At 43.1% G+C, this 16874-nt stretch overlaps 1 protein-coding gene across 1 annotated transcript in view; it reads left to right on the forward strand.

The window, feature by feature from the left end:
• Positions 1 to 525: 525 nt before the first annotated feature.
• LOC121439848 (interleukin-13 receptor subunit alpha-1-like) overlaps positions 526 to 16874 on the forward strand; it is a 47999-nt gene continuing 31650 nt past the window's right edge. Inside the window, exons 1-4 of the mRNA XM_041640460.1 lie at positions 526 to 592; positions 2045 to 2184; positions 6023 to 6161; positions 8886 to 9006. Of these exons, the coding sequence (XP_041496394.1) occupies positions 526 to 592; positions 2045 to 2184; positions 6023 to 6161; positions 8886 to 9006 (467 nt within the window). The remainder of the gene's footprint in view (positions 593 to 2044; positions 2185 to 6022; positions 6162 to 8885; positions 9007 to 16874) is intronic.

The following is a 16874-nucleotide window of genomic DNA, read 5'->3' on the forward strand; positions in this document are numbered from 1 at the left end:
TTAGAACCTAAAACTTGGCAAATGATAGGCAAATGCTCTACCACTGAGTGGTACCCTTAGCTCCTAGAGGACTATTTTTGCTTTAGCTTGTTGTTTTTGTTGTTGTTGTTGGCCTTGGTCTTGTTTTTGACATGGAAGTCTCCATATGCAGTGCAGGCTAATATTAACTCATCACCCTTCTGCCTCCACTTCCCCACTGCCAGGATTGCAGGTAAGTCTACCATGTCTGGCTGGACTTTTAAAGTGGCTTTGGGAAACTTTGTTTTGCAATGTTTGCAGAAGTCTTGTAAAGAAGGGCAGGGAATTCCTCTCCATGCCCGCCCTGCTTCCGGTGTGGGGCTTTGATAATCCTAGCCTTAGAAGTTCTCAGGAAAGTTCAAGACACTTTGTTTCTCTACTTTTCCTTCCCTCTCCAGTTCCAGCTGCTTAGTGTCAGATCCCAGGAGGAATTGGGGTGCTAAATTTCTCTCAGTACTTCTTTGGAAAAGCTATAAAAACAAACAAACAAACTTCAAGGACTAGAACATGTTCCTGAGCTCAACTGAAGAGAGTGCAATTGAAAAGGAGGTTTGTAAACTCAGAAAACAGCTGGGTAAACTGGCTGGACTGAGTGTGGGGATACTAGTACTTAAGAGTCCATAGTCCAGACATGGTTATGCCTGCTTTTGGGAGCAGAAGCAGGTAGATATTTGTGAGTTCAAGACCAGCCTGGTCCATGTAGCCATAGCAAGTTCCAGGCTAGCCAAGGGTACATAGTGAGATTCTATCTCAACAAAAGGTCCATAGTTTCTCACTAATAGGCCCTGTGTTTGCTGGCAAGTTGCATGTAGATTAAAAAAAGAAGAATAGAAAAATCTAAAAACATTACACCTGTGCTGAACATGTTATAGGTTTGTTTTTCTTGTCATTATTTTTCCAAACAATGCAATACAATGTTGATCTATGTACCATTAGAGTATATGGAAGGATGTTGATGGACTATATGCAAATCGTGCAAGAAGCCTTTGCAAATTTTGTTATTCACACAGGCTTCTGAAACAGGCCTTCTGTGGATACTATGGAAGGATATTATATTTATATTAGCTATATTTAATTAAGTATATGGCTTTGGAATGTAGGTCAGAGACAGAGATACTTCCTATGCTCAAGGCCCTATTTTCTATCCCTAGAAAGAAAGAAAAGATACAGGCCACACTGCTGTATTGCTATTTCTATACCGATGGAGAGCTGGAGGTAGATCAGCAGTGGGAGGCCAGCTATACTAGGACATTTGGGGTCAATCTGAGTGGAAACAATCTCAAAAACGAGTGTGACTTTAAAGCCACATTATCAAGGTCGCAATCCCAGCTATGTCACTGATCATGGAGTATGAGGTAAAGTGACTGGCTTCCTTGTGCCGCAGTCACTTTTGCTGTTACTAGTCTTTTGAATTTTAAAAATGTAGGTATATGTGTTTGCTTGCACACGCATGCCACTGCACGTTTGTGGAAGTCAGAAGGCATTTTCAAGGGTGTAGACCCTGGGGATTGAACCTGAGGTTACCAGGCTTGTGTGCAGGTGACTTTACCCACTGGGTTACCTTGACAGCCTGATTTCCTTTTTTTCTTTTCCTTTCTCCCTCCCTTCCTTCCTTCCTTGCTTCCTTCCTTCCTTCCTTCCTTCCTTTTTCTTTCTTTTTTTGTTACAGTCTGAGTCTGTAGCTCATGTTTGCCTGGAACTTACTATGTAGCCCAGGCTGACCTTAAACTCAGAGCAATCATCTTGCCTTGGGCTCCCAATTGCCGGGGTTGCACAGGTGAGCTACCATACCCAACTAGTCACTGCATCTTTCAAATGACGCCAACAGTGTCCCTGTTTCAAAACTGTCTGTGCACATTTTCATTAGTATGTGTAAAGTGTAACCTTGTTTGTCTCAGCAAATGTTAGATGTTGTTAATTCAGCTTGTTATTGGTCTTGGCCCTAGGGTGTGGGAGAATGGATTAAATGAGCCATTAAAATTGATCTGGCGTTGATCTATGTTTGTCTTATGTTTGATTTGAACAGAAGTTCAGCCACCTGTGACGAATTTGAGTGTCTCTGTTGAAAACCTCTGCACAATAGTATGGACGTGGAGTCCTCCCGAGGGAGCCAACCCAAACTGTACTCTCAGGTACCTTAGTCATTTCGATGACAAACAGGATAAGGTAAGTGTTCTAGAGCCTGTGCCACTGCTGAGGCGCAGTGGGCAAACACTGTGATCAAAGCGAAGAATGAGTCAAATTCTCATCTCCAAAATGACAATGTTACTTTACGTTGTTCCTAGATGTCCCCTGGGGAGACTTGTAGAAACAACCATCAACAAAATCGAACATTTGAAAATATTTGCTAATTCTTGATGATTGAATATAATTGATTGTCCTGATAGAAAATACTGGATAGCCATATGTATTTGGCACCCAATAAGTAATCAGTTCCATTACTGATGTTTGCTCTTATGTTCTTGTCTGTAGCTCTATCTTCTTGAATTTATTTATTTATTTATTTCCTTACTTACTTGTTTTTTGATTTTTTTTTTGAGACAAGGTTTCCCAGTAACTGTGGAACCAGTCCTGGAACTCGCACCGTAGACCAGGCTGGCCTCGAACCCACAGATTTCTGCCTGCCTCTGTCTTCCGAAGGCTGGGATTAAAGGCGTGCGCCACCACCACCCAGCTCTTCTTGTATTGATATGAGCCTCCATCGCAGAGCATTTTCACATTTAGCATCTCCTCGTTCATGTCTACCGGTAGAGATGCATGAACTTTGGGTCTAAAAGTCAATGCCACGGGGAATGGAAGGATGCGATGTTAGTGGTCAGTGGGTTTACATTTGCTGGTGCCTGAGGAAAATAACAGGGGAAAAATTACACCTTGCCTGTTAGAAGTAATCAGCTGTGGACTTAAATAAATTTTGGATGGCCTGGTGGGATGATTAGGTTTTTGGTGGCACATCTATTCAATAATCTTGCATTGTGTCTGCTGAGAGAGGTGTTCGGGCTTGACCTTGTCCAGAATTTTGAAGAGGCACTAGTGTCTAGACCTACTTGAGTTTGCCACTGGGAGGCTGCAGATGAGTGGCAGGAGCAGTGCTTCTCTTCCTGTCCTTTGGGTGCAACCTCAGTACATCTATAGGGTTGTATGTAGCCACTCGACCTATTGAACAGCGGGTACTGTACACAGAAGCCCAGTGTTTCCAAGTTGCTAAATGATATCAAGTCTGCAGGTTGCTTTTAGTCTTCTTTGTCCAGGTCCCTTAAGTCTCCAATCTGACAAGTAGAAGGCAGCTCTGGCAATGCATTTTAGGTTATCTTTCATCACCGAGAGATAGGGAAGTCCCGCTGGAAGAATAAATCAAAGGCTCTTGGGTCCAGGCATGCACAGAGGCCTAAGCTGAGGCTGGCTCCCTTTTCTGCTGGGAAAGAACTCTTTAGCCAGGAAAGGTGTGACGGAGCCAAGAGGGTGTTCATTGTCAGGGAGATGGACAAATCCAGGACTGCAGCCTTGGGCTTGGATGCGGTTTACTAGAAGGCCGGATTCCCAGAGGGGTGGAGCATACTGTCATAGCAGCTACCAGAGTGCAGTAATTCTGCTGGGAAGAAATGCGTTTCCTGTCTGATACAGGCAAGAATGTTTCACTTGGTGATCATTACTAATTAAGCCCCTATTTTATTCATAGCAATTTAATATTACATAGCTTGGAATTGGAGCTTTTCTTTTGAGGCAGGGTCTTCTGTATCTCAGGCTGGTTTCTGCCTCCTTATGTAGCTGAGGCTAGCCTTGAGCTCCCGATTCCTCAGCCTCTGTATCCAAAGTGCTGGGAATCCAGGCATGCACCACCATAGAAAGAGACTTCAAAACCATTACCTTTAAATATCTGTTTTATTATTCATATGCCTAGAAGATAAGATTCAAATCTTTGTTTGAAAGCATTTTTTAACTTAAAAATGTGAGTATAATAAAACTCTTTTTTTTTTTGTTTTTGGAGACAGGGTTTCTCTGTGGTTTTGGTTCCTGTCCTGGAACTAGCTCTTGTAGACCATGCTGGCCTCGAACTCACAGAGATCCACCTGCCTCTGCCTTCCGAGTGCTGGGATTAAAGGCGTGCGCTGATAAAACTCTTTAGCTTTCTAGCTGAAGCAGTATCTAAAGATAATGAGGCAACTGAGATCCCCCACTCCCCCATGATCCTAATTTATAATTTCTAAGAAATTCTTTTTAAACTAGAAAAATTATTTTAAACAAAAAACATCGAAACTTGAGATACTGGGGATTGAACCCAGTGTCCCACTTTTGAGATAAGGACTGTGCCCTCATTTATGATATTTGCCCATCCATTGTCCCTTGGCGTCCTCAGAGAGTGACCGCATCTCCCAGGCGAAAATTAGGAAGAATCCTTGAGTCGGCCAGGCTCAATCAGCAGCTTGGACTTAGTAAGGGAGTGAGGTTGGTGAGAGTTACATTGGAAGTCCTCCTGCCACCTTTATCTCACTTTCGAGGGCTGGGCTTGAGCTCCATGGGCGCGGTCAGAGACCTTGCTTCCTCAGGCTGCATTCATTCCTAAGGGGACAATCATAACTGATGATGCATTCCAGGAAGACTTCTCTCAGCACTGTATTTCTCTTCCCGGTAGGGACAGCTTATATGGGAAGCCAAACGATAAGTAGATTTCTTGGCAAGGAATCAAGAATTCCTTGTGAAAAAAATGTCCTTGGCTATGAATTGCCGGAGGCCCCGCTGAGGATAACCATAATTTTTCTGAATTCTCCGTGTCCACACTATCAAGTCAACACCTCCTTTCTCTGAGCCTGGATTTTACTTGAAGAGATCTATTTTTTTTTCTGACCTACTGGCCCCACTTTTTCGGAGTTCTGTCCTAATTGTGGTTAAGAACTATTCGGTGTCCATATACATCTTTCCTCTGGTATATTCATCACTGATTTGTTGACGACTTCCTGAGAGCATCCTCATGTCCTTGTTTCAGAGGTGACTGGAGTTTCCCTCAGGCCCAGCCAGCAGCAGGCATGCAAAATATCACACTAGTTGCTTGAGGTGGTAGATTAAGCGACGTGACCATTTCCCCTCTTTTCATGGCTACCAGGAAATTATGAAAGGAAATACTATGGGAAACTTGAGTCAGGAACTATTGCAAAACAGGAAGTGCTCTTTGGAACTCTGATTAAAATCCGCTTCATTCTGAATTATTCCTCTCACGTCTGGCAATGTTAATTTCCTATAGAGCCCTTTAATAACGTTGCTCTAAGTCATAATAAGCAGCTCTGTGATTTACTCTTAGATTTCTGCAATGTCTGGGAATCTGTGGTTTCACAAAGCTTATTTATCCTTTTCTGTGTTCCAGATGAAGCGTGTAAGTGCATATAGCAAAACAGTCGAAACTTGCTCAGACACTACAGAAAGGTGTTTAATGAAAAGGGTCTCTTTGGCCCTTGGTCCCTAGAGATCACCACAATGACTAGAGTTTTATGTGGCCATTTAAAGCCTGGTCTTGATGGAATTTTGATAATTGCTTCCTGTCAGTTTGCTTGTAGAGAGTTGATGCTAGCTATCATGGTAGACGTCTAAGTAAATTTTATGATGGCTATACCCTTAAATGTGGGAATCTCTTTATCTATACTAGAGATTTTCAGTGGCAGGTGGTAGTACTAGTGCCTAATGCAGGCGTATTATTTATTGTAGGAGAAAGGTGGGCTAACCTGTTCATTACAGGGTGTCAGGTATCATTCCTGGCCTCTGTCTATTAAATGTCAGTAGTGTCTTGCTTCTCCGCTTCTAAGTTATGACAACCGAAACTAGGACTGAGACCTCATTGCAGGTCTACAGACATGGCAGAAGAGGAGAATAACCCTTTCAAAACCACTTACCCACACTATCTAGGAATGTATTGTTTTTCTTATACACTTGGGTCTGCTAAGACTTTGTGATTTAAGTGTCCTTTTTTTGTTTGTTTGCTGTAGAAGTTACTTTTTTTTAACCTTCCTAATCTCAGATAATTGCTCCAGAAACTCGTCGTCTAAAGGAAGTACCCCTAAATGAAAAGATCTGTCTGCAAGTGGCGTCCCAATGTAGTACCAATGAGAGCGAGAAGCCTAGTGCGGTGAGGAGAAAGTGCATCTCGCCCCCTGAAGGTAACAGATCCAGATGTTCTCCCTTGTGAGTGAAGAGCATAGCCAGTTGCTTGGTGTGCTCACATTCATGGTTGGTGGCTTCATTTCATTCTCAAAGATTTGCTGAGTCAAGTAAGGGTCAGGCCCGGAGGATGCTGATAAGTTTGGGGATGTTGCTGCTTCAAGTAGCTCAGACAGTTTGAATAATAGTAATGTTTACATAGTTAGAATGCTTTCTTCTTTAATTTGAAAAATGAACACACACACATTGACACGCACTCCCTCTCCCATCCCTTCCTCCCTAAAATGTGCTTTACACACTGAGCTGAAATAAGTAAGGCGTGCATTGTTCTCCAGATGGGTTGCACGATGGAGAAGAGGCTGGAGTGGCGTGCTCTAGGTCTCAGGCTCAGTACTTTAGGGAACCTATAGCACTGTTGTGGTTATGCCATATGGAAATTAGTCTGCTCTGCAGAAGTATATCTGGGGGAGAATGCCAAAGGAGAATAAGTATGCTGGCCTAGTTTCAGGACATGACTAGTCGAAGGAAAAGCTCTTGGGTGGTGAGGATCAATGTCCCTACTTGCGCTTTACCCACAATCCTTCTGTGTCTTCTATTATATCCAGGGAAGAGCTTACATTAATTACAAGAAATGCTCCCTGACACAACCCACCACCATTTAAAAATCCCAGTTCTGCCAGTTACTGATTGTGTGACCTTGGTTAGATTACTGCCCCCACCTATTCTCCTCATCTATAAAATGGGAGCACTTACCTCCTACAATGATTGAGAGGATGACAATAAATATTTTTGCACATTTTGTCTTTTCATATTATTCTGGCCCTTTGTTAGGCAGATCCAGGTCCCATCTCCAGCCTCTAAACCTTAGCACTGCATGACTTGCTGTTTAAGGCATTCTCTGATTTGCGCTGATCAAAAGAAAAACCGTATGAGGCACTGCTCTTAAAGGTATAAAAGTTAGGACTGCCAGGTAACTGAGATCATGATTTAAACCAGCATGGCCATGATGGGCACACACCTTTAATCCCAGCACTCGGGAGGCAGAGGCAGGTGGATCTCTGTGAGTTCAAGACCAGCCTGGTCTACAGAGTGAGTCCCAGGACAGCCAGGGCTACACAGAGAAACCTTGTCTTGAAAAACCAAAACAAAGCCAACTTGGCCAACCATATTTGTAATTTTGGAAGTTCACTAACTTGAAAAGCAGTTATATTGTGACATAAAATGGTTCATGATGGCTCAGTAGAGTATTCCTTCAAGAAGCATGAAGGTTAAAGGCTGATATTTTAAACACAGGCATTAAATAATGTAGGGCATGATAAATGAAACCTCTTTATCAAGAAAGATGTATATCAGGATGATTTCAGGCCACGTGTGGTGGCAAGTGCCGGTAGTCACATTCCTTGTGAGGCTGAGACAGGAAGAATTGTTGGGAGTCTGGAGATTGAGCCAGTTTCTTGAAAAAAATCCAGCAAGAATAACAAAGAGTAACAAAATAAAGAATAACAAAAGATAAAGATGGCCATCTTAGTGATCCACACCTCTAATCCAAGTACTCAAGGGAATGAGATAAGAAGATTACAAGTTCAGAGTCAGTTTGTGCTCCATGACAAGTTCTAGGTCATCCTAGGAAACCATGTCAGAGAAGGGGGATAGGAGGAGAGCACCTAAAACCACAGCATACAACAAGCAACTATTAAAGCTTAGGTTAGGCTTCTGATCCCCTAGAAATTCCCTAGATGTCAGTACTGACGAGAAGAAAGGCAGGTAAATTGTCTTTATAAAAAGGCTTGCCTCTTCCAAAGGACCCTACTTAGGTTTTAAGCATCCGTGTCAGATTGCTCACAGCCACCTCTCACTCTAGCTCCAGGGTGCTGTATGCTTCTGACCTCTGCAGGCACCTGTTCCCTCATGCACACACCCATATACAGACACACAATACCAACTGGTCAGCCCTGAAATCATACACTCAGCAAACAACAAAAACAGACTCAGCTGGTTGAATTTATATATTTCTGCATACATATGCCAGCTTTAAAAAGGCCATCAATTTGAGGGGAAGGAAAGGGGATATGAGGGTGATGGGGATAAGAAAGAGAAGGGGGGAGTGACAATTATATTTTAATTAAAACAACTAATAAAAATGATAGAATATAGGGGCTGTTTGTATTTTTACATCCATTCAGTTATTCCGTATTCACTGAATATGGCTGAAATATTATTTGACTTTTCACCATTTTCTCTAGTTAGAAGAAGAGTAAGGCTCCTTTAGAGATACAAAAGATGCTTTCTTAATGCATGAGCTGACCTTGTGGAACCCTTTCTCTATGGAGAGATGCCTTGCTCAGCCTAGGCGTGGGGTGGGGAGGCTTGGCCTGCCTCCACAAGGGGACAGGACAAACTAAGTTGACTTCCCAGGGGAGGTCTTACCCTCTCTGAGGAGCAGATGGGAGTGGGGTGGGGGAAAGTGAGTGGAGAGGATGGGGGATCTGGAATTGGCATGTAAACATAAATAAATGAATGAATAATTAAGACAAAGGAAAAAAACAAACAAAAGCCCCACAAAAGATGCTTTTGTTGTATAAAGAGGTGAGAAGGAAAGCTGTGACTGAATTACATTTGCATTTTTACTGTCCTAAGTGACTTCTGGGCACAATGGGTGTGGAGATTAGGGGTTAGGTCGATAACTACTTTCCATGACAAGGACTCTTGCCTGGACATTCTAGGTGATCCTGAGTCTGCTGTGACTGAACTCCAGAGTATTTCGCACAACATGACCTATATGAAGTATTCCTGGCTTCCTGGAAGGAATACAAGTCCTGACACAAACTATACTCTTTACTACTGGTGAGCATGCACTGTAGGCGCAACAGACTAACTGGAACATTGTGGTTGTGTTGGGAGCCTTTGAGGTCAGCCTTATTTTAAAGAGGAATAGCCTATTCTTAATATATGGTGGTGGGGATAAAACTCAGGGCCTTGGCCCGGCAGTTGTGGCACACACATTTAAATCCAGCACTTGGGAGACAGAGCCAGGCAGATCTCTGTGGGTTCGTGGCCAGCCTGGTCTACAGAGTGAGTTCCAAGACAGCCAAGGCATCACAGAGAAACCTGCCTCCAAAACAAACAAGCAACAAACCACCAGAGCCTTGCAAATGTCATGGCCTGATGAGGCTATTCTTTATCTATGAAGGCAGTAGATGAGTAATTAGTAATGAAGCACATTATTTGGTATGGGAACTTAAAAACTAATCTGGAAAAAAACAAAAAAGGAAAGACACATTAAGAAAGCCCAGCAGGTCAAAGGCACTTGCTGCCAGGCCTGGAGGCCTGAATTTGATCTCTGGAACCCACGTGGTGAGTCTCGTAAGTTGTTCTCTGACCTGCTCACATGCTCAATGACATGTGTACCTCCCACTAAATAAATACTATGAATAAATAAATGTAATACGATGTTTAAAAAGTATAAAAAGGTAAAAGAATGTCCACCCTTAAAAAAAAAGAACAAAAAACAAACCACCAAAAACACCACAAGAAGAAGTGACAACTGACTAGAAAATACATCAACTTAAAAGCACTTCCTGGTTTGAAATGCCCATTCCCACACTAGCGCGACATGTATCTGGGAAGACCCCACACTCCTTTCATTCCTTTTCTCTCAGTGGTCAACTCTAGAGCAATCTAAACACCAGGAAATTGCTATCGACAGTCTATGGCCTTGTCACATGACACCAGTCTCGTGTGTATTTGTGTGTAGAGTTCTATGTAGCTTTTATCACACCACATGGCTCCACCACTACAACGTTCCCGCCAGTTGCTCTTTCATAGCCTCTGCCATCCCGTCCTCCTTTTCATTCCTCTCACCCAAGTCTCTAACCTCTGGCGGCCACTCACCGATCTGTCCTCCGTCCATATAATTTTGTTATTTCAAGAATGTCACTGGAATGAAATTCTACACATCACATACCATATAAAATGGGCTTCAAAAAAAAGCAGCACAATTCCCAAGATCCATAATACACACACACACACACACACACACACACACACACACACACACACACTACATTCCTTTCTCTGTTTTTGAAACAGGTTCTCACACTGTAGCTTAGGCTAGCCTGGAGCTCACTGTGTATCCCAGGCTGGCCCCAGACTGTGGCAATACTCCTGGGATCATCATGCCTGCCTGAAATTGGGGGATTTTTACAAGCAGGTTTATTTACGCTTTATAAAGGCCCAAAAGACTTCATTGATTTGATATTTGTAAATATTTGTGGAATATATTATAATTTGGTTTTTATAAGCTATATGCTGTGACCATGTCATGCTAAATACCATATCTCTCTCCTCAAAAACTGTTGTTTCTGTATGCTGAAAGCCTTCAAACTCATTTCTTATCTTTGTAATTAGCTGTTAGGGGCACTAGCCCTGCTAGCTGTAGAACACTGAACTTACTCCTTACCCTCTTACCGTACCTACTACCCACCCTCCTCTATCTATCTCCCTATCAATCATGAATATTGCATTAGTCATGATTATATTTCTGTATAAAATGATAAAAAAAAGCAGCCAGGGGATGAGAGGGTTTCTTTTAACCTAAAGTTTATAGCTCCTCTTGAGCAGAATTCAGGGCTAGAACTCAGGCAGGAACCTGGAGGCAGGAACTGAAGTAGAGGCCATGGAGGAGTCCTAATTACTTGCTCCCCCTGGTATACTCAGTGTTCTTCCACAGGCTAGGACCACCCGCCCTGAGGTGGTCCCACTCGCAATGGGCTGGGCTCGCTCACACCAGTCACTAATGAAGAAAATGCTTCTTCACAGCCTTGCCCACAGAGCAATCCCATGGAAACAATACTTCAATAGAGACTCCTTTCCTCTTTCCAGATATGTCTAGGTTTATGTCAAGTTGACAAAAAAACAAAGTCTATCTAGGGCAAGGATATTGAGACACCGTGACAGCTGGCTGGAGAAAGGAGTCCAACCTTGGGAATCTGTACTCTCCATGGCCTTGTTCTCCTCACTTGTTCCATAAAACATCTCTGAGAGAAAGGCACAGGACCATGTCTAGCGCCTCTGAAGATGTATGTTCTGGAATATCAGATTGTGCCTGTGGCTCAGGGGTAGAGGATTTGCCCAACATGCACAAGACCTTAAGGAAAGAAAGCAAAATCTTCTTAGAGTGACCATTTTGCCTGCTTACATCATGGAAGATATTCATACTATATTAAAACACTCATGGGTATGGGCAGATCATGAAGCAGAGTGTGAAACCCCCATATGGTATTTTCATTTAAATTTATTTTTAAATGATGCATAAAATATTGCATATTTATGGGCTATCACATGATATTTCAATATATATGTGCGTGCAAGTGTGCACTATATAAACTAGGCTCGGCATGTCAGCCCCCTCAAATCACTTTTTCATTGTTGAATGAAATCCTCCTAAATGTCCCGGGGCATTGCAATCACCCTCCTCCCTATTGGTTGGGAGGGTCAGCGTGATAAGGTTAAGACACACCACATGTAAAGCCAGGTGGTCCTAAGATTGTGTGGACAACTCTGTAGGCTTCTTTTTCCCAGTCCCTCATCTCCATGTAAAAGTTCCCATTGTTCATTCTTGGTACCCACTGGATCACCTTTTCTTATGCATCGTGTGGCACTCTTGTACCTTTATGGTAAAGCCTACCATACTCTTCAACATGACAGACAAAGCCCCTGATTGCCTGGCTACTGGCAACCTGTCTAGCGTGTCTCATCCCCCTCCTTGGACTTCTGCCCCTCTTACAGCCTACACTGAATTTATTTCCACTCTTTACACGGTCCCTTCAATACCCAGAATAGTGGTACTCAAACAGGGATCTTTACCTAGACCAGTGGGAACGTATTCTACCTTCTTTCACAGTCCATTGACCTAATGCATCCTGTTTGTCCTCCGCTCCGCTAAGATGCAATTTCCTCTTCAGACTGTCTTCCTGTACCTCTCAAGTCTGGAGACATATCCCCAGCAGTACCTTTGAGTGTCACGATGCCCTGCACAGTGCATCATCATTTCCTGTTTACTTGGTGGTAGTTCCCTTCTCCAGGCTGCAATCTCCTTTGCGAGCAGAGGCAGTGTTTTGCTTCCCCCAGCACTCGACACTTGGGGTACGTGTTACATAAATCAGTTATGAAATTCTTGGTAGGATCCAAAACTAGACTGTATGAGGACGTAGAAATATAAGCAGTGCAGGATCTCTATAGTCCGGGAGTGAAAAAGAAGGGTTGAGTACGTCTGGCTCCCCAAGACTTGGTAGCAGGGTAACAAACAGAATTAAGCCTTTAGGAGTCGCCTGGCTCTGTTCTGCAGTGAAAGGCATAGAGAGATGTTAGTATAGGTTTGAAAGATACCTTAGGAATTGGTAGCATGCCTGTGTTTATTATGCTGTTAACCCCAGAGTTATCACAGGGAAAGCCTTTAGAAATGTGTCTATAGGAGGGGATTAGAAAGAGAGTGAGGGGGAGTCTTAAAATGACCTCATTTTACAACAGACTGAAGGAAAGCAATCAGTTATTACAATTGGGGTGAACTAGTCCTTAAGGATCTATTAAATAAAAAATAGGAGGAGGTGTGCACGCCCTGGAGATATGCTAGCAAAAACCAAGACTCAGTGCAAGCCGTGCAATGTCCCTGTGGCGGTTTGAAAGAAAATGCCCCCATAGGGAGTGGCACTATTAGGAGGTGTGGCTTTGTTGGAGTAGGTGTAGCCTTGTTGGAGGAAGTGTGTCACTGTGGAGGTGGGCTTTGAGGTCTCCTTGCTCAAACTATACTCAGTGTGACACATAGTTGCTTCTGCTTGCCTGGGGATTCAGAAGTAGAACTCTGAGCTCCTTCTCCAGCACCCTATCTGCCTGCACTCCGCCATGTCCCTGCCATGATGATAAAGGACTAAACCTCTGAACTGTAAGTTAGCCCCAATTAAATGTTTTCCTTTATCAGAGTTGACATGGTCATGGTGTCTCTTCACAGCAATAAAAACCCTAACTGACTAAGACAGCCTTCTTGGGATTAATCTGGGAAAGCATTCTTCTCTGAGATGGTGCAGGCTCTTGTCACAGTTGACAACAAACAGTGTTTGAGTTGGCCTTCGGCCCCAAGTTGAAGCATTCTGGCAGAGCACAATCTGTAACTGGACATGGCTCAAGGAGTGATCTGGAAAGTGGTGGTTTGCTGACACCCCAGTGGTCAGTTATCAAAGATACTACTTCTTGTCAATGTATTTCCAGTGCTGGTCATTTGACAGAGGCTCTTTCCATGGTTTACGTAGTGTGGACTTGGCTGCTCAGTACAGGAGAGGCTAGCTATGTATGACTCTGCCTTAGTTCCTTTTCTATTGCTATGCTAAGACTTTATGACTGAGACAGCTTTTAAAATAAAGTGTTTAATTTGGGGCTAACAGTTTCAGAAGGTTAGAGTTCATGACTATCATGATGAGACAGCAGCCAACCAGGCATGGCATTGGAACAGTAGCTGAGAGTCCACATCTTGACCCTTAACTACGAGACAGAAAGATAGCTAACTGGGAGTGGCATGGGTTTTCCAAAACTCCAAATCCACCTCCAGGGACACACCTTCTCCAACAAGGCCACCTCTCTGAATCCTTCCCGAACGTTTCTACCAACTAAGGATGGAGCATTCAAGTATATGACTAATGGGGACCATTCTCATTCAAACCACCACAGGCTGTTTACAGTTTAATTTCAACGAAATTAAAACCTCGCTGACTCCGTCTGACCGGCCAGTTCCAGAGGTCACAAATGACTGTTGTAGTGGATGGCCCATTTCTGTTGGACGGTGTTGTCCTGTGTTGTCTGCTCTCACCACTCCACAACTTCTTCATTCTGGTGCCAGACTATGTGTGTGCTCAAATCCTTACTTGTAATAAGCCTTTCTTATCTCTGAGCCTCGGTTTTATCATCTGTAAAATGGGGATGGTGATGTTAACTACTTCTGAAGTTGGGGGCTGCTATATAAAAAGTGCTTGGAATCGTGATTGACGGTCAGCATGGCAGCTCCTGAGGGCTGGAGATACCGATGTTTGTTGGTTATTTGTGCTCCCTTGCAGATACAGTCACCACTCTGTGATTCTCACTTCTCCTTCCACATGGAATTGGCATCAAGCCCATGCTTCCTCCTCCCCTCCACTTCCCTAGATGGATTCCTTTCAATCAAAACCCCAAAGGCAAGGGAGTCCAGACATGTTATTGGTTAGCAAACCCGAACAATGGCCTAGGTATCCATGTAGATCACATTGCACTATTTGCCAGACTGTTTGCCCTAGTCCCCAGTCAGAAAATGGGGAGATTATTTTTTTTTAATTCAAAATCATGGTTTGTCAAGCCAGAGCAGTGACTTGTATCATAGCAGGGTCGTTTGGGATTGGAAAGAGCCTGACCTGAAGAGCTCCAGTCCGGTCAACTTGATGAATTGTAGGGATCTTCCCCACACACATTAATCACCTTCAGAGTCCACGAGTTATCTATGAACTGTTGGTGGGGGGGACAAAATGAACAATGAACCCAGAAGGCTGTACATCACAGGAGTTCCTCTCATTATATTTTTAAAGTCACATTTATCACTAGCTTTTGTTATGTAAGAAGACAATGTCATTAGTAGTGTTAGTTTCTGTTTTGATTGGAAAACATTCCAGGACTGTCTAATCCCAAAACTGCTCATGGCCATAATTTAAGATTCTAGAAGTTTTCTTTTATGATCCATAGAGACTTACAACTAAGAGGAAAGATTTCGTGCTTTTAGATGATCATAGTAGCACTTTGGAGGGGGAGACTGGACAATCCTAGGAGTTCAAGTTTATCTTTTGACAACAGAGTGAGTTTGAGGCCAGTCTGGCCATCAAGACCCTGTGTCTCAACAACAGCAACATAAAGGAATGCACTTTCTCTTGACAGACATTCTATATCAAAACACTGCTTTGTAGTATTTGTAGAGTAAACATATTACATTTTCATTAAAAAAAAACAAACCTGGTTTGCAGCAGGATTTTGTGCTTTCTGAGCTCAGGAAGAACTACAGATAATTCTGAGGTTACAGGTGAGGGTTTGAGACTCTCTGTTCTTTGCTCATTTTTAAAAGTGATCTTCCTTTTCTACAGAACCTTTGCACAACTGCAACTGTGGCAGATGATGTAAGACTTGACCTTGTCTTGTTCCAGTTCCTAAAAAATAGAGTTCTCTGATAGCTGATGTGAAAGAGAGACAGAGAGAGTGTAATAAACACATTGTCTAGGTGCTCATGGTCACTTGGGAAGGCATGGGTAGAGATGAAATGGGATTTAGGATGCCAGCAGCACTAATTCTTAAAGCTGGACGGTAGAGTGAACACTGCGAAAGTCATCGTGTGCTCAAATGCTGATCTGGCGGTAATGAGAAGGCATTAGTAATGAAGATTAGAGGGGTCAAGTATGAAGTCTGAAGCTGTGAGATCATGAATTAGGGGGTGACCAGTGGGAATATCACAGAAGATGAGACTCCAAGAGAGTTGGCAAACAGAATTTGGTGCTAGGATATGGAGAAAAAAGAAAAAAAAAGGTTCATTATTTCAATGTATCTAAGGAACATCAAGAAAATGAACACGGAGTGGGAGAAATGGGAATGTGGCAGAAATGGCAGTTTGGTGAGGGATAGGGTAGGTACATATGGTGTCTTCAGTCAATGGCTGAGGCAAACGGGAAGAATCCTTAAAGTCTGGGATGAGCAGGGTGGTGGCATACACCTTTAATCCCAGCACTCAGGAGACAGAGGCAGGTGGGTATCTGTGATTTCCAGGCAAGCCTGGTGAATTCCAGGCCACACAGACACTGTCTGGAATAAACAAACAAACGAACAAAACCTACAAAATCTTGGAGGAATTCTGAGGTGAATGGTCAAGTTTAGGAATTGCCCAGAATACATATTAAAGTAGAAGGATGGGGTGACCAGCAGAATGCATGGATAAGGAAATCAGAAGTAGGGAAAGGGAGGTGCTGAGGAGATGACCTTTTTGGTACATATACTGCTTACTTTGTAACCATGAGGATCTTCATTCACATCCTTAGCACTCATATTTTTTTCTTAAAAAAAAAGCTGGGTATAGAGGTGTGTGCTTTTTTAATCCTAGTACTGAAATAGAGAAGAATGAAGGATCCCTGCGGCTTGCTGATCAGTAAATGTAAGCCAAGTACCAGTGAGCCACCCTGTCTCAAGTTACAAAGTGGAGAGCCATGGAGGAAAACACCAACACTTCCCTCTTGCCTCTATATGCATATGTGCGGACACCCATGGATACATCCACACATAAAACAGAAGTAGAGACGAATGTCATTATGACTATCTCCCCCCCCCCCGCTCCTGGAGCCGGGAAGAAAGAGACAGAGTGGAGCAGAGGGAAGCCACTGAGGTTCGGTATATCTGCCTTTTCAGAAGGGGTAAACCTTCTCATTCTGGCTTCAGAACTTCTCCCCTCATACAGAAGAGCAATGGAAGGGTTCCAGTGCCTAGGGCTATCGTGAGTACTAATGCCCATTGTCAAAGGACAATCTTTTCTCCTAGAATATGAAATGAGCCATGTTAGAAATCGGGCTCTTAAAAACGATCATGCTTTATTGCATATATTGTTTCTCATGGAGATTTCTTTCTGCCATTTTTTTTAAATAACTACCCTTGTCTCTTGACCTTCT

The sequence above is a fragment of the Microtus oregoni genome, unplaced genomic scaffold (assembly GCF_018167655.1).
Source record: "Microtus oregoni isolate MIOR12 unplaced genomic scaffold, Mior012 000063F_ref0000156, whole genome shotgun sequence".
Taxonomy (NCBI): Eukaryota; Metazoa; Chordata; class Mammalia; order Rodentia; family Cricetidae; genus Microtus; species Microtus oregoni.